At 38.9% G+C, this 18,094-nt stretch overlaps 2 protein-coding genes across 2 annotated transcripts; both read left to right on the forward strand.

Annotated features, from left to right (window-relative positions):
- Positions 1–12,733: 12,733 nt before the first annotated feature.
- On the forward strand, positions 12,734–13,709 carry LOC121982729 (thaumatin-like protein). Its single transcript, XM_042535826.1, has 2 exons — positions 12,734–12,845; positions 12,945–13,709. Exons 1-2 carry the CDS (start codon positions 12,785–12,787, stop codon positions 13,619–13,621), a joined length of 738 nt encoding a protein of 245 aa, XP_042391760.1. The 5' UTR covers positions 12,734–12,784; the 3' UTR covers positions 13,622–13,709.
- A 189-nt stretch (positions 13,710–13,898) lies between these two features.
- On the forward strand, positions 13,899–15,775 carry LOC121980377 (splicing factor ESS-2 homolog). Its single transcript, XM_042532389.1, has one exon. The coding sequence runs from the start codon at positions 13,978–13,980 to the stop codon at positions 15,514–15,516; it is 1,539 nt and encodes a 512-aa protein (XP_042388323.1). The 5' UTR covers positions 13,899–13,977; the 3' UTR covers positions 15,517–15,775.
- Positions 15,776–18,094: the final 2,319 nt, after the last annotated feature.

Consider the following 18,094-nt stretch of genomic DNA (forward strand, 5'->3'; position numbering starts at 1 on the left):
TAAGCGAACCTCCCCTCACGCCTGTGTTCCAGACTCTCCTATCGCTCAACTGAGTTATAAGTAAGTCTATCCACACGCTTGTGTTCCAGACTCTTGTGCCGACCGACTGAGTTATAAAATAGTCTGCCCTCATGCTTGTGTTCCAGATTCAAGTACCCCATGGTGATTTTAATGTGATCAACCAAATCAAGTCAGGTCCTGTGTATTTGATTCTTATGTTGTGCAAGAGATTAGGATCACAAGAAGTTAAGCGAAAGATATAGTAGACGAGAAGGATGGCACGGGAATCGAGTTGACAGGATCGGTGCATCTGAGGTACGAGAAACTATGGAAGAGTACACAGGTAGAGAGAAAAGGACTCACGTGGTGCTTTTGAGGGACGAGAAGCCAGAGTGGAAGACTGCTTGAGGAGAAGGCCAGAGTTGGGTTCCGGTGAGCTTAACTCTGGAAGACCGGAGGATCACCCAAGTGACTAAGTTCTGCGCTTTTAACGTCTTGTACAAGGCTTCTTCGCTTCCAACTTGTGTCGAAGAAGGAGTATGTTAGTTGAGCTTCACTTGTCTTGGATTAGCAACCTCCCCAGTTGCAAACCAAGTAAACGCTTTTGCGTCATACTTATTTTTATACATTTTAGCTTCATTTATTAAAGTGTTTGATTTAATCAAAGTCAAAAGTTTCAGAAAGGATATTTTTGTAATTTCAGGCAATTTAACCCTCTTATCGGTCGTACCGGAACCAACAAGTGGTATCAGAGCGATGATGCTTCAGAAAGACTAATCTCCGATCGAAGCAAAGAAATCGATGGCTGGACCAAGTATCAATCTACCAAAGTTCAAGGGTAAGTTCACACACTAGAAACGTCAAATAGAGGTATTCCTAAAAACTTATTTCAAAATACTTTTAATAATCAAGTACAATTTTATAGTTTCCAAAGATCAACAAAGAGAGAAGAAAGTAGAACACCTTTGGATGAAGAAGAAGCAAAATGACTTCGTAGCCAATAGTAGAGTGGAATACCACTTGCTAAGAATTACACTCTCTTATCTCCTGATCAACTATATTTAGGAATAAAGTCTATGTCCAAATCTTTATGTAAACTTAAAACTAAGAATATAAATTTGAAGAAGGAAAATATGAATTTGAAAATAATTTTAGCTAAAGAATGCCAACTAGAAGAATTTGATAAAGTTAAAATTTAAAATGTAAAATTAAAAGAATAAATAAAATTTTTTAAAAATTCTATATGTTGAAATATTACTACTTCAAATTTAAGAAATTATCAAGGACTAAATTGATATTATAAATTCCAAAAGGATCAAATCAGAAAAATAAAAAATATATTTTAAGAAAATTTTTGATTAATCTAGTAGGTAGGAATCTATATTAGGTTTTAAAATCATGTTTAGGTTAAATTTTTATGCACGTTTTAATTTTAACTTGCTTTAATATTTTTAATTGCATGCTTAAAATTATCTAGCTCTTTCAAATAATTTTTTTTTTTATCTTTTCTATTCAAAATTAATTTAGATCTTAACTTTTTGGTCAAAAAAATAATTTTATTTCTTATCCGTAGACAAAATTTCGAAATTTTGTGATTGTTAATTAATTTTCTATGAATTTTTTTTATCAAAAATTTAATTTTTAATATTAAATTTTTTTCAAAAAATAAATCATCAAAAATTTATTTTTTCAGTAGATATGCTTCTTATTTTACATACTTAAAAAATTTTATAAAATGTTTCAAGCTCACAATCTATTTTTAAATATTTTTTAAGAAAATATATCTCTCTATATAAAATAATTCATCACTGTCTATATTAATTTTGTTTATTCTTGAAAAGTTTATCATAATTCTATATTATTGTGTGTATTAGTGACAAATATTTTTAGAATTTTTCAAAAATATAATCCATTTTTAAATTTATTTTTCTAAAAAATTAGTGTTTAATCGTAAAAATTTAGATTAACAAAAAATAAATTTCACATATGTTTTTAAGGTGTAGGGATGGCAATGGGGCGGGGCGGGGCGGGGCAGGGTTTGCCATTCCCATCCCCGCCCCATTCTTATTTTTTCGGGTTCGGGGATTCCCCGAACCCGAACCCACGGGTTCGGGGATTCCCCATCCCCGCCCCATTTCCAAATTGACCCAAACAAACCACCGACACCAGAAACAGTAGAATATTAACCCAAACAAATCACAGACACAGAAACTCCAAAATGGTAGCCACTGTATCATCAATTGCAATCCATGGAGGTGAAAGTTTAACTGCCATGTATTAATACCAATATTATCATCAATATTAATATTAATACATGTAATCTGATCTGGCATGAGCTATTCTAGTGTCTGTGGTTTGTTGGGTCAATTGATAATATTAATATTAATATCAATATTAATAATATTATTATTAATAATATTTTCAAAAATTTTAATATTAATATTAATACTATTATTAATACTTTTTTAAAAAATCATATTATTATTTAATAATAATAATAATAATAATAATATTCGGGGCGGGTTCGGGGATGGGGATAGTATTCCCATACCCGTCCCAAACCCGCCCCATCCCCAAAAAATCGGAGATCCCTATCCCTATTTTAGGTTTTCCCCGCGGGGCCCCAAACCCGCGGGGAAAATTACCATCCCTATTAAGTTGTAGTCACAATTTAGGCAACCCTTAGTATTTTTTTATCCCAAATTTTAATATGATTAAACGAGGAAAGAAAAGTTTAAATATAAAGAGATATAATTTTTTATATTAACCATCAATTTTTTACTAATTATTTCAATTTTTTTATTCATCGTTTCATTTTGCATATTAAATGTTTTAATTTGCAAATGTATTTACTTTTTTTTTTTAACTCTAACTTAATTTAGATTGTTTCATATGAAAAAAAAAGAGAGATTGTAAATACATGTGGTGATTTTGATGTGATCAACTAAGTCAAGTTAGGTTTTGTGTATTTAATCCTTGTATTTAAGTATGCGATCACATGAAATCGAGCAGAAGACGTGGTAGATAAGAAAGATGATATGAGAATCGAGTCGACGAATTCAATGCATTCGAGTGACAAGAAGTTACTGAAAAGTACACCGTTGGAACAAGAAGAATACGTACAGTGTTTATGAGAGATAAGAAATTAGAACGAAAGACTATTTGTGGAGAAGATCAAAATTGAATTGAGATGAACTCAATTTTAAAAGATCTGAGAATCATTCAACTGACCGGAGAAGGAGCCAAGGATTGGAGAAGCCGTTGAACAGTCAGCCGGAGGCTAATTGCACCGGGCGTCCGAACAATCTATGATTTGACATTTGATGAGTCAGAATCGGCACTTGGAGTTGGCAGCGACTCGACATTTGACAACTCAGTATTTGGCAATCGATGATTCGACAATCGATAACTTGACATTCAATAGTCAACAACTTGACATTCGACGGTCAGAATTCGCCAGTCGACAATCAAGCATATAAGATAGTCCATTTCTCCAACAAACACAGTCATCTCAAATAGTTTTTCTTTTCTTGTTTGACAGTCTGATAAAGGTTACTCAATAGATAAGTCTGTATTTAATTTTATAAATTTTGACTATTTTGCCTCTATCAAGATTGGGCAACATGAATTTGCAGGGAAGGCTTCCACACAGGTAAAGTCCTTCGTGCAGATGCTGTTGTGTGTGTGTGTGTGTGTGAGAGAGAGAGAGAGAGAGAGAGGCTGCTATTTCTTGAGCTGATTGTGTGCCTGCCATGGTAGTTTCGTCTGATAATGTTCTCAGAACATGGTAAAGTTCAGACTTTTTAAGAAACTCCATTGATGGGAAGACATTGAGCCATGGAATGCTTGAGGGCTAAAACCAAGTTTCTTACACTTGATATATGAAACTTGTTCCTGGAGGTCTCACAAAACTTGAGTGAATTATGAGGAATATCATCTCTAGCAAAATCCCTTGTTGGATGACGAAGGGATTAGAAATATTGACCTTGTCAACCTAGATTCCATGTGAAAAACCCTTCACTTGGTCAAAGTAGACTATATGTGGCACCTTTCCAACTCGGTTAAAAGCATTTGAAATCGGCTGAGTCTAGAAGAGTATTCAAATGAAGTCAAGTTTTTCTCTAGGAGAAGTCGGATGTTCATAAGGAACTCGATAGTATTCAAAGTCATTTGACCTACTTGGTAAAAGACTCGGCATTGCTTAGGTTTGCTTGGCCCAGCTCAAAGGTAGCTCAGTAGGAAGTATGAGAATTCATCCGAGTCGGAAGGCAGCTTCATCTAACAAGACATTCAAATAGAATTCGGACTTGATGGAGCAAAGAGTATGTTAAGTATGGAAGATATGTCAAATAAACAGTTGAAGTAGTTATTTGCGCGAATGACAAGGGTAAGGTGTGCCGCTTGCAAATACAGGAAGACCATTGTTACAAATGTGGAAGTTAATCTTTTTCTAAGAAAATAAGGATGTGTTTGGTATGCGTATTTTCTATTTTCATTTTTTGAAAAATACGTATTTTTTAGAAACAGAAAACGACTTTTTGTCATTTTCTGTTTTTCTAGAAAATACTAGCTATTTTTTTAGAAAATAAACACGAAAAACGCAAACCAAATACCATTTTTCAGAAAATGCGCGTTTTCCAGAAAATGAAAATAGAAAACGCGCGTACCAAACGCACCCTAAGTTTTCCTCGTTCTTGGGAGATATCAGTACAACTCATCGACCGGCCACCGACTGCTAACTCAACCCTTGTCGACCCACTAGCCCTGACACATGACTCATCAATACCTGACTCATCCATACCTGATCCGCTAAAGCTCGACTCATCAAAAATCAACCTGGTTAAAAGACAATAACTGATTCATCAAGAAAGTCGACTAGATACAACTAGGCAAGAAGCTCATCCTCGTTCTTGGACTAGAGCATTGGACAAAACTTATTTGAAACAGCCTCTCGGTTAAGCTGTTAAGGAGGATGATGACAAACCTACAGAGCCTAGGAAGATTTTGTAGGGTCGATTGTACGTGAGAGGAGGTATTTTAAATTTTTTTTTTTCAGTTTTAAAGCTGAGTGCACAACGAAATAAAACTAAATATAAAAGTAAAAAATAGAACACAGTTGATTTTTTCTTGGTTCAAAGTCTTTGGTGACTTCTACTCTAAGACTCAGATCCTTTGGATCTATTAACGAGTAATCCACTATCAAATCATAATTGAATACACAAATCGAAGGAGAAAGTGTAAGAACACCTATACACTTTTCTTTATACAATAATTAACTATAAACAGAATGTTACTCAATACTTAGACAGAGATCTGAATGCACTCATGTGTTGATGTTGGTCCGCCTGCAGTAGTCAGATGTAGCAGCGTCGCAACACAACAATTGATGTCGAAGCAACCAAATAGTCAAGGATTAGCGTAGAAGATTGATGTATTTTTCACATCCAACCTCCTTTTATAGATGAACCTGTTCTTATCAGTTCCATTAAATTCGGGATAAATTTTTCGATTTTAGATCTCGCGGATAATTTTGTAGAGAAAACTAATTAAATAATTCAGATCTTATCCATTTGCTTTGTTCGGTTTGATTTGGTTCGATTTGGTCTAGTCTGGTTCAGTTCAATCCGGTTCGGTCATATTCAGTTTGGTCCGATCTGGTCTGGTTCGATCTGGTTCAATTCACTTCATCCACTTGAAGCACTTCCAATTACTAGTTCGACACAACAATCTTTTGGATGCCATATCTTTTGACTCCGAATTCAGAATCATGCTCTGTCAGTGGTCATGCATCTAGAATTTGAAGATCTGTATATGTATTTACGGCACAAAGTTAAAATATATATATATACACACAAATAGTTTATTTATGAGTTAGATTCTGCCTTACCAAGATTAGGATCTAGTCATGGACTCAGCTTAGACTTCCAAAATGGATCTAAGCTAAAGTCCCGCTCGGACTCGTCCTCACTAGATCACTCTCCTCTAGTTAACTTACCTCACTTACCATTTGCAATCTCTTGACTTGCTTTTGACCCACCAGGTCTTTCTGTCAGAATCACACATCCAGACTTCAGACAGTCGTCTAGAATCGAACATCCCGACTAGACTTCAACCAGATATAAGGTCTTGCAGATCTAGTTGAACTTCCTGCCAGAATTGCACATTTGAACTTCAGCATGGTGTCAGGTCCTCTAGACCCATCAATTCCATGCACACTCTATAAAGAGGTTAGACAAACATAACATCTAATTTTAAATTATTTATCATTCATCAAAATCTAAGTTTGATCATTGATACTTACTGTACTAACAAATTTAAGGAGCAAGTGCTTCCTTATAAAACCTGGTTGCAATTTGGATGGTTTCACTAAAGATTGATTCGACAACTTTATTTGGTGTATGGTGTTTGTTTAATGATCTCATGACTTTCAGGAGTGTGTTTTAATGACAACAAAGAAAGTAATTATGGAAAATAATCTCGAATTGATTTCAATCAATTGAGATTTATCATATTTGGCATTATAATCAAAGATTGACAACAAAAGATAATATTTTCAAATTTATTATATTCACTACTACGATTATTATTATTATGATTGTATGTCATATTTAATATTTTCAATATTAGTTAGACAATTTGTATAAATAAGTCTTTGGCTTTATCAATATAATCATCTAAAAATAATTATTCTCTATTTTCTTTTATTTCAATCATGGTATAGAACCATGATCTATTATACCTATTTCTTCTTTCTGCATGTTTCTCGACATTTATTTGTCATCTTCAATCTCTGAATCTCTGTTTACTAATTCTTTTCTTTCAATTTCCCTCACGTTCTTTTTCTTTCTGTCTTTTTTTTTCTCTCTGTCTTTGTTTTTCCTCTATTTTTTTCACTTCCATTTTTTTCTTTCTCTATTTTTGTCCTCTGTTTTGGTTTTTTACTCTTTTCCTTTCCATGTTTTTTTACCTCTATCGCCACACCAAACAATAAGGTGTTCCATCGCCACCCCTTCTCTTGTCGTCTAGCTCTACCAGTGAGCCGACCCATCAGCATCACTACCTAGCAGCTTTGGAAATTACTAGACGGTTTCTACCGCTGCCTAACCAAGAAGTTGTGATCTCCTTGCGCCACCGGACAACAAGTTTCCAGCTGCCAAAATTTCTTCTAGCAAGCCACAACCGCAAATAAGGTCTATTACTATCAAAGGATGAGTTATTTTATTTTCGATGTCAAATACTCAACGACATCATGGTAGTCAAAAGTAAAGTTCAGACTGATGTCAAATTTATCACCTCGTTGGTCATACTGGTATTTATTGTTCTAAAAGATTTGATTGGTCTTATAGTCGAAGCAGATATCAAATTTGTCTCAGAGTTGGGCATATTAGTATTCAATGTCCTAAAAGATTTGACTCAAATTTTTCTGGTGGTCTTGCAACATTAGGACAACCAACTATTTCACAAGAAAAACTTGCATCTTCAAATCGACCATCTTCTAATATAGTTTCATTGACTCTTGAGAACCCAGGATGACATCCGTATTCAGGAGCAACTCATCATATTATACCAGAGTATGATATTCTTGCAGAAGCTTCGCCTTATCATGGACCTGACATGGTACAAATAGGTAACGACTTAGGTTTGCAAGTTATTCACCTTGAAAACACATCCTTTCACTCATGTGGTCGAACTTTTTGTATGCACAACACTCTTCACGTTCCTTCTATGACCAAAAATTTATTTTCTGTACGTCAATTTTCTTTTGATAATAATGTATTCTTTGAATTTCATCCTCATCATTATCTTGTGAAGGATCCCACGACAGGAACTACTCTACTCCGAGGAAACATTAAAGACGACCTCTATCATCTTCAACCCACTTATACTAATGCTTTTGTTGGAGAACGCACCAATAATTTTCTTAGCATGCATGTCTTGGTCATCCATCTCTACGTTTTGTTCAGAATATCATTAATCAGTATGGTTTACCAATTTCTTTAGCATTCTCATCTCATTTATATGAAGCTTGTATGAAAGTAAAATATTATAAATTACATTTTATGTCTACTCTCACCTCTAGTTTTCCTTTAGAAATTATTCACTCTGATATGTGGGGTCCTACTCCTATTCTATCTAATCAAGGTTTTTTTTATTATGTTATTTTTATTGATAATTTTAGTAAGTTTATTTAGATTTTTTCTATGAAAAGAAAGTCTGATCTCTTTAATATTTTTTATCATTTTCAGAAGCATGTTGAGCGTTTTTTTGATCGTAAAATACTCTCTCTTCATTCTAATTGGGGAGGAGAATATCAAGCCCTTCATCATTATCTTACCTCCTCGTGCATCCTTCATCGAGTCTCTTGTCCTCACACTCCTGAACAAAATGGATCTACTGAGAGGAAACATCGTCATATGATTAAAACGGCTTTAGCACTTCTTAATCATGCCTTAGTTCCACTTAAATTTTGAGATGATGTTGTCTAAACCTCAATATACCTTATCAATCATTTACCCACTCCAATACTTCAAAACAAAAGCCCATTGGAAAGACTTTATAATCGCTCTTCGGATTACTCTTTCTTCTATATCTTTGGTTGTGCATGCTATCCTTGGTTGCAACCTTACTCTAAACATAAATTAAACTCTCGGTCGCAACAATGTGTTTTTCTTAGTTATAGTAGTTTGCATCGTGGGAATCGTTGCCTTCATATATCAACTGGGTAGATATATATTTCTCAACGTGTTGCTTTTGATGAGTTTCTCTTTCCATTTGCAGTTGTTCCCTCGGACACTCCCTCAGATAATCAAAGTATTTTTCTGATTTCCCCGAATAGTATATCAAAACTATCACAGGTTGCTCTTGTTGGTACGGGAAGCATCCGACGATCGAACCTGAGTTTTGATAATGACAAAGGGTTCAAAGTTAATGTTATTTGTGATCTAACGAGTCTGAATGAGATTGCAGGAAAGTCCTAAGTGTACTTAGGCAAAAGTCCTAGCTGCGGTTAAACAGGTGAAAAACCCTAGGGGCGGTAACCCTAGGTCGTAGGAGGTGGTAACCCTAAACGAAAAGTCTTGGCGGGTCGAAGGCTTCGGGCAAAAACCCTAGAGACGGGGACTCTAGGTTGAAATCCTGGTATCGCGAACCGGATGGAAGACTGGACGGGTCGTAGAACAAACGTCCAATAGAAAGTCTTGGAGATTCAGACGCTGAGCAAAAGTCCAGTTGGTCTCGAGGATCAATCTAGAAAACAGGTAAACTCTCTTGAGTGGAGTAGGTGAGGACGCATTCCCCGATGAGGGAACAGTAGCATTGATTTGACCTAGGGTTTCTGGAGGTGAAATCCGAAGTTAGAACCGGACAGTCCGGAGACTGTCAAAATAACTTTCTATTTATCCTATTTTTTGTACGAATCTTGTTTTGCAGGGTATACTGTGTTTGTAGACTAAAATGCCTTGTAGGACGGAAATTACACAAGAAAGCCTCATATGAACAGTCCCTAGGCGCCCTCCATGGAGCTTGGAGGCATCTCAGGGGACTTGATCGACAGCCCCGTACAAGGCGCAAGGGCGCCCTCCATAGAGCTTGGAGCCACCCTAGACGCTGGAGGGAGGGTGCCCTCCATGGAACTTAGAGGCACCTTGGACGCTGCTTGGAGGGTGCCCTCCATGGAGCTTGTAGGCGCTCTAAGGTGGATAAGCAATGAAGATGGAGAACTTATTGACGTTGCGATTTTGGTGGGATTGGGGGCACCCTCCATGCTGTTGGAGGTGCCCTCCACGGGCTATATAGGCCTAGTTTGAGCAGTAACTTAGACAACACTTCAAATCGCAATCCGTCTTCCGTGTGCTGCTCAAAGAACGATCCGACAAAGCTATAACTCGACTCCGACTACCAGAAGCTTCAAATTTTCTATTTTTATTATCGGTATAATTTTTGCTACTGCTCTAAATTGTACTTCAAAGTTGTATTTTTCGAATTGATAGTGATTGCCCGAAGTAACGCTCAATGAGCGTGGGCCTTGGAGTAGGAGTCACCACAGGCTCCGAACCAAGTAAAACCCTTGGTGTTTGAGTATGTTTGTGTTTTAATTTTCCGCTGCGTATTTACTCTGAGTTTTTCCGAGATGAACGAATAAGCCACGAGCACTATTCACCCCCCCTCTAGCGCTTTCGATCCTACAGCTCCAACAAGACATAGTCAAAGTACAAGGGAAGATGGAATTTTGGGCTCTGCTCTATCTCCACCAAATTTTGCAAACTCAACATCTAGCAATGTTCCGCTCTCTAGTCCTGATTCCCATCAATCTGACCACTCATCTCCGAGTAGTTTCGATAATGATTCTCCTCGTCATATGCTTCCTCTAAGCGAGATTTATGCTCGATGCCCACAAGTTTTCACCTGCTATCCTCTTCCACAGACTCTAATTGCTTCTTCAAGTTTTGTTGAATCAACTAGCTTTACGTAGGCAGTCAAAGACTCAAATTGGCGTGCTGCGATGATGACAAAGTTTGATGCTCTTCTCCATAATTAAACATGGACCTTAGTTCCTCGTACTCCGTCTATGAATATTGTAGGCTCTAAATAAGTTTACCGAATTAAGTATCACGCAGATGGATCCATTGAACGCTATTGTTGCAAAATGTTTTAGTCAACAACCAGGCATTGATTCCAATGATACTTTTAGTCTGGTCGTCAAAATTACAACTATCATATTGTTACTGTCTATAGCTGTTAGCTCCAATTGGCTGATACAACAATTAGATGTTTCTAATGCTTTCCTTTATGGTCAACTTGAAGAAATTGTTTTTATGGAGCAACCACTAGGTTTCATCCACCAGTAACTTTCAATCCATGTTTGTAAACTTCAAAAATCTTTATATGATCTTCAACAAACACCTCATGCATGGTTTCATCGTCTATCTAATTGGCTTCATATTCAGGGTTTTTCTGGATCAAAAACTGACTCTTCGCTATTCTATAAATGCAATAAAAAATTTACCATATTTTTCCTAATTTATGTGGATGATATATATTTTAATAACTGGTAGTGATCAAGAAGACATCTCTTTTTTCTTCCATCTTCTTAATCAAAAGTTTCCAATTCGGGACCTCGGGAAGACTCATTTTTTCCTTAGCATTGAGTTTCTTCCACATGCTGAAGGTTGTTTTCTCTCTCAGAAGAAATATATCACTAGACTCCTTCAACGAGTTAAAATTGATGGCACGCATCCTATCTCCACACCAATCATTGAAGAAGATTTTAATGCTCCTTCTTCCTCTCCTTTAATGGCTGACCTTCAGATTTACCGAAGTATTATTGGTGCCCTATAATATGTCATCATTACATGACATGACATTGCTTTCGTAGTTAATTATGGCTGTCAATTTATGCATTCTCCCACCGAGTACCATTGGGAATGTGTTAAGAAAATTCTTCGTTATCTTAAAGGCATGATTTTACATGGTCTTCTTTTATATCGTTAGTCCTCACTAGAGTTGAATGCCTATAGTGATGCAGATTGGGTCGAATCTCCTGAAGATAGATGTTCGATTAGTGGATATGCAATATTTCTTGGACGAAATATTATTTCTTGCCTCTCAAAGAAGCAATATACAGTCTTTCGTTCTAGTATTGAAGCTGAATACAAAGCTATCGTCAATGCGGCATCCAAAATTATTTGGCTCCAATCTATTCTTTCATAATTACATTTTTCTCCACCCGTTATACCTAAAATCCGGTGTAATAACATAGGAGCAACTTATCTTGTGGAAAATCCAGTCTTTCATGCTCGTTCCAAGCACCTGGAGATTTATTTTCATTTTGTTCGCGAGCGTGTGGTGACTCGACAACTTTTGGTTTCTTATGTCTCTACGGAAGATCAAATTATTGATATATTCACTAAGTCATTATTTTGACAACGTTTTACTAAATTAGCAATCAAACTCAACGTTCGAACACTTCCGTTAAGTTTATAGTAATGACAACAAAGAAAGTAATTATGGAAAATAATCTTGAATTGATTTCAATCAATTGAGATTTATCATATTTGTCATTATAATCAAAGATGGACAACAAAAGATAATATTTCTAAATTTATTATATTCATTATTATGATTATTATTATTATAATTGTATGTTATATTTAATATTTTTTATTATTAATTAGATAATTTATATAAATAAATTTTTGACATCATCTAAATAATTATGCTCTATTTTTTTTTATTTCTATCATTTCTATCATGTTTTTTATTGAAGCCTCTGCCATGTTGACATTGACTGTTTTTTTTAACGAATTATTGGAGAAATATCTTGACTCTTGCTCTTAAAACACTAAATTGGTCGAATAACATGGAATTGCATACGACTTTCTTTACCAAACTTACTTGGAAGATAACTGAGTGTCGATCAGAAATCATCTCGTGTTTAATAATGTAACCAAGGCAATCATGATGCAGAAAAACACCAAGGCAGGAAGCATCTGATCATCTTCATGTCTGAAACTTTAATCTTCCTTTTCCCTCTCTTTTTATTTTTTTAATGAAAATTTGCCACTGGCAATCGCCAGTTCCTTCTTCTTTGCGTTTTTATAAAGAAAAAGGCAGATAAAAGCTAATCAATGGTGCACTTATTGAAGGAAAAGCACTGTCCAATGGTGATTACGAAATTAATTTCGAAAAAAAAAAGATTCATTAAAATGCATCTAATTTTCGAGCTTTGGCCACTATAAAAACAGAGTTCTAGCTGGCGACTGGCACAGCGGTGTTAACATCGAGAATGGCGACGCAGAAAGTGCTTGTTTTGTTCTTCTCCTTTTGGATGTTCGTCTCGTCGTCGTGTCAGTGTGCATGGATCTCAGAATCAGAATAACAATAACTTCAAAATGATGTTAATTTGATGGAGTACTGATCATGTTTCTGTGTTGTCGTTGTCGCAGACCAAATCCAGCTCATTCTGGTGAACAACTGCAACCACAGCGTGTGGCCGGGCACTCTCGGCAACGCCGGCCACGACCACCCCAGGGACGGCGGCTTCCACCTCGCCGCCTTCGAGGAAGCAGTCTTCGACGTGCCTACCGGTTGGTCGGGTCGGCTGTGGGGCAGGACGGGCTGCTGCTTCGACGAGCGCGGGCGGGGATCGTGCGCCACCGGCGACTGCGGCGGCGGCCTGCGCTGCGCCGGCGCGTGGGGAGTCCCGCCAGCGACGGTGGTCGAGATGACACTGGGAACGGCCGCCTCGTCGCTCCATTTCTACGACGTCAGCCTGGTGGATGGATTCAACGTGCCTTTGTCGATGACGCCGGTGGGCGGCGGGGCCGGGTGCGGCGTCGCGGTGTGCGACGTGGACTTGAACGCCTGCTGCCCGGCGGGGCTAGTGGTGGAGAGGGGAGGGCGGGTGGTGGGGTGTAACAGCGCCTGCCTGGCTCTCCGGAGCGACAAGTATTGCTGCACCGGCGAGTACGGCTCGCCGGCGAGGTGCAGGCCGACTCTATTCTCGCGGATCTTCAAGTCCCTCTGCCCTCGCGCGTACAGCTACGCCTTCGACGACGCCACGAGCTTGAACAAGTGCACGGCGACGCGGTATCTCGTTACCTTCTGCCCTCCGGCGAAGTAGGATCGCCGGAATCGAGCAACGCCTGTGTTCAATATCTTATTCCAGTACTCTTGTAGTTGTTTTGGTAACAGTGTTTTAAATAATTTTAATCAAGATTATTTGTTAAAATAATAGTTAAAAATTATTTCTAAATTGATAAAAATTAATTCAATATTATTAATTAGTTTTATATTATAATTTTGATAAGAATTATTTTATTTTATAACAATTTCCATCAAAATTACTGTAAAAACCTTCCTAATATATTTATTTTAATATCTACCCTTGCTTTGATACTCTTTCCTCCACGGGCACAGCGCGCTGCCCCAATCCATCCGCATTCCCTTTCCCTTCGAAACCCTAATCGCAGAGCAACCATGCTTCTCTCCCCCGGCCATTCCCCTCGCCAGATCTCGACTCCCCCATCCGCCTCCACCCTACACACCGATGGAGCTACGCCCTCCTCCTCCTCCACCGTCGTCAACCCTCGGAAGCGTGGCTCTACCGTCCTCGACGAGGAATCTTACGTCTCTGCTATAGAGCGCATCGTCGAGCGCGACTTCTTCCCCGACATCCCCAAGCTCCGCGATCGCCTCGACTGGCTCGAGGCTGTCCGATCTGGCGACCCCGTCCTCATCCGCGACGCCCAGCTCAAGATCCTCGAGCGCCGCGCAGCAGCGGCTGGGGGATCAGGCGCTGCCACCGCCTCCGCTCGCCGTTCCAGGACCCGCACCCCTGGGTCATCATTCTTTCCCTCCTTCTCCGCCACCCCCTTCGGTTCCACGCCTTCGACCCATCATGCCTCCGGCGACCCTGCCGCTCAGACCGCGCCTGATGATCCCTTGGCTGACATCGACACTTCTCTCTCACTGGATGACTTCCTCCGCCGGTACACCAGCGAGGACAACGAGAGCTTTTCTAAGATCTTAGAGAAAGTCAATCGAAAGAAGAGGGAGAAGTACGCCCACTTGCTGGAAGGCGAGAAGGAACCAGCTTTACTAACCCTAGAAGAGGAGAAGAGAGACCGGATAACTGATGGGTACGGCACCTCTGGGCAACCTGTGAGCACGTTGGAGGATTGGAAATACACGGCTAAGAATCTCCTCATGTATAATCCTGAAGAAAAGGGGGAGGCGCCACTGACGGAGGAGGAGCGGGCCGAGCGCCTGAAGGGTCTCACCAAGGAGATCGACCGCTCCAACACCCGGTTTCATGGGAAATCAGCACCCGAATCCAAGCCGACAAAGGACGAGGAAGCGGCTGCCATCCTTTATACCCCTGTCGCTGGCAACACTCCTGCTGGTGCTGCGTGGTCGTTTACTAATCGAGACGCTGAGAAATCAAAAAACTATGACTTGGAAGATTTGAGGAAGACTCCAAACCCCATGTATGTGGATTCCACGAAGAAAGCTGAGAATGGATACAGCTTCGTCAGGACGCCTTCCCCTGCTCCAGGTGTCGATGAATCCCCCTTCATGACGTGGGGAGAGATTGAGGGAACACCACTGAGATTGGACCTCGAGGAGTCACCTGTTGATATAGGAGGAAGTAGTGATGGGCCTCATTTTCGAATCCCACTGCCTTCGTCTCGAGATGTGAAAGCTCATTCCTTGGCGAGGGAAGCTGCACGAAAGGTGAGGGAAAGGTCCAAGATGTTTAAGAAGCCGCCACTGCCATCACCTGCCAGAGGAGGTAGTGCCAGCCCAAATGTGCGAACTCTTTCTCCAGCTGCTCAGAAGTTTGTGAGAAGAGCCATTGCCAAATCTTCTAGCTCCGTGGATGAGACTCTTCGAGCAAGCTATCGTGGGTCTAGCCCATTTTCTAGCACTCCTAAAGAGAAGTCAAGGTTCTCTAGAGATGGAAGCTCAGCATCAAGATCTCCTCCATCAAGGCCGGGATATGCTTCTCCTTGGTGATGTAAACTTTCTCTCTCCCGAGTTCTGCATAACAAAAAATGATTGTTTTTCTTTTCTCTTATGCCTACTGATATATATATAGATATATCATAGACACATGACAAGAATTTTTCACTTGTTCTATCGCCATAGCTAAATTGCACTGGTAGTGTCACTAGTAATTTGTGTTTACAGAATCTTTGCGTAAGAAGATTGTCTGCTACATACTTGCAAAAAACATATTTTGAAATCGAACCATTTACTAATGCAATTACCTATTTGCATGCTGGCTGTTTTCAGTTAACTTTTTGTCATGTAAACTAAATCAAGCTTGTGAGCTATCATTAAGCTTGTTTTTGCATTTTTCGTTTGATCATAGCATCCAAATCAATCCAAAGATGGATGGTTGAAGTTGTTTAAACTTGTGATTCTCATATAGATGACAATTAAACCCAGAAGCATAACTAGTTCAATGAGGTTCCCTATTAGCTTAATAATTACATTGAATCAATGGTTTCTCTTGTCTTACTCGTGAAGAATAAAATATTCACCCTTAAATTTAATTCATCGGCATTGTACACTTTTTAGGTCATTCATATGCTCTCACTGTTTAGTGTAGGAATAAGAAATGTTGGATTTGAATAAGCTGTGAAGTAATATGAATTTGTGAATTTCTACATCTCTTCTCCTTATTTCCTATTACTTCCTCTTTCTGTTCTTGTGCGCACTCGCAACACCCCGCTCGCCAACACCCTGCTAGTTTTAAAGAGATGATCATGGTAGCTCACTAATCTTAACGTCAGGGTACGAAGGAAGGAGTGAAGGAGTTAATATTCATTCATGTATAGTGAAGGAGTTAATATTCATTCATGTATAGTGAAAGAGTTAATAGTCATTCATGTATAGTGAAGGAGTTAATATTCATTCATGTTTTGCTTTTACTAGGTTTACGATTTCTTTGTTCCTACTTGTTCTTGGAGTGTTGGTATTATGCAAATCAGGTAATGTAAAAGAGGAGTTCCTAACTTGGCAGCAAGGCAGAGGCCGTAAGTCCAAGGGCACAACTTCGTGAGCAAAACCTGTAAGGAACTGCCCTCTCTAAGACCTGTATGACTTAGATGTCGAAAACTTGGGAAAGGGCAATTCATGAGTGATATAATAACTCCCGAACATCCGGCTTAAAGTACCTGGATCTTACTTCATCTACCACGGTTTCCACAAAACAATTAGCCAATAATTTTGCTATAGTCCGTGACAAAACCTGTTTATCCTCCTGAGTACATCTGAAAAACTTTAAATTAATACTTGAAATGTGTCAAGACCTAGAGAAAGAGGTCTCACAATTGAAAATTGCTTTGAAAAATCTGACAATTGTTTATACAGAAAATAGACCATTAACAAAGCAGGAAGTTAAAGAATTAGTTGCGGAGATAACAAAACAACCAAAGCTAGTTGAAAAAGAAGCTTTACGACTGATCGAGGAGCTTAATAAGAAGCTTGAAAGAGTGGAGAACTTGCTCCATAAACTGGAGAAGTGGACCATTTCATGAACAGCTGTATTAATTACAAAAAGCACGTCTTCTTACAAGGACGTCGTCAAAGCCACACAGAGCAGATCGAATCCCCTGTTGTTGGATTTGTGAAACCAAGTGAGTTCCAAAGTCTTGTTTCTGGAAACTCAGCGATAATCAAGCAGAATAACACGCAACTTCAGCTGCTGGTGCAAATAGCTGAAGACCTGAAGGACATAAAGGCGGATCTAAAGACACTTATCGAGCAAACAAAGGGGGAGTTCAATCCACCTTCATATCTGACGATTTAATTGATAAACTAAAGAATTTGTCTTTAGGCCCAGAAAACCCCAGAGAAGGAAGAGACAAGCTGAGAGTCTTTAAAGACCCTTACAAAATCTTGAAGGAAGAGCGGGAGAAACTAAAGAATTGATGGCAACAAGGGCAATTACTGAGCAACCTTCTAGTTCAACTCAGACTCCCCTCTTTGAAGACCAAATTCGAGAGTATCAAAGAAATCATAGGAGGATGTATAATCTGCAGCAAGCAACGAGAAGACTTGGCAGAGAGTCAGAGACTCCCCTCTTTGAAGACCAAATTCGAGAGTATCAAAGAAATCATAGGAGGATGTATAATCTGCAGCAAGCAATAAGAAGACTTGGCAGAAGCCTAACTGGAGGATCCACTCCAAAATATACTCTCGAACAACACATAGATCCTTAGGCTCAGTTGAGGTTATCTATGCAAGAAAAGGTGGTCATAGACCCTACGGAAGTATTGTACCACTCCATAAGGGATGACACACATCATCGAGTTTACGTGCATCGCTCCGAAGAGGCTATATTGGTAACTGAAGGAAACCAGTTGAACCAAATGTTTATACAAGAAGAAAGTTATAGCCAGCTTCAAAGAAGCAAGATGTAGTATATACATCTCAGCGTCTTACAGGTACGAATTCAAACACTTTATAGGCAGGAAGAAGGAACGATGGCTTTAATTGTCTTTAGGGACAATCGGTGGATAGGTGATCAAGCAATTTTAGCAACCATGGAAGTTGACCTCACACAAGGAAGCCAGCTAATATACAT

Source organism: Zingiber officinale, chromosome 5A (assembly GCF_018446385.1).
Source record: "Zingiber officinale cultivar Zhangliang chromosome 5A, Zo_v1.1, whole genome shotgun sequence".
NCBI classification, from domain to species: domain Eukaryota; kingdom Viridiplantae; phylum Streptophyta; class Magnoliopsida; order Zingiberales; family Zingiberaceae; genus Zingiber; species Zingiber officinale.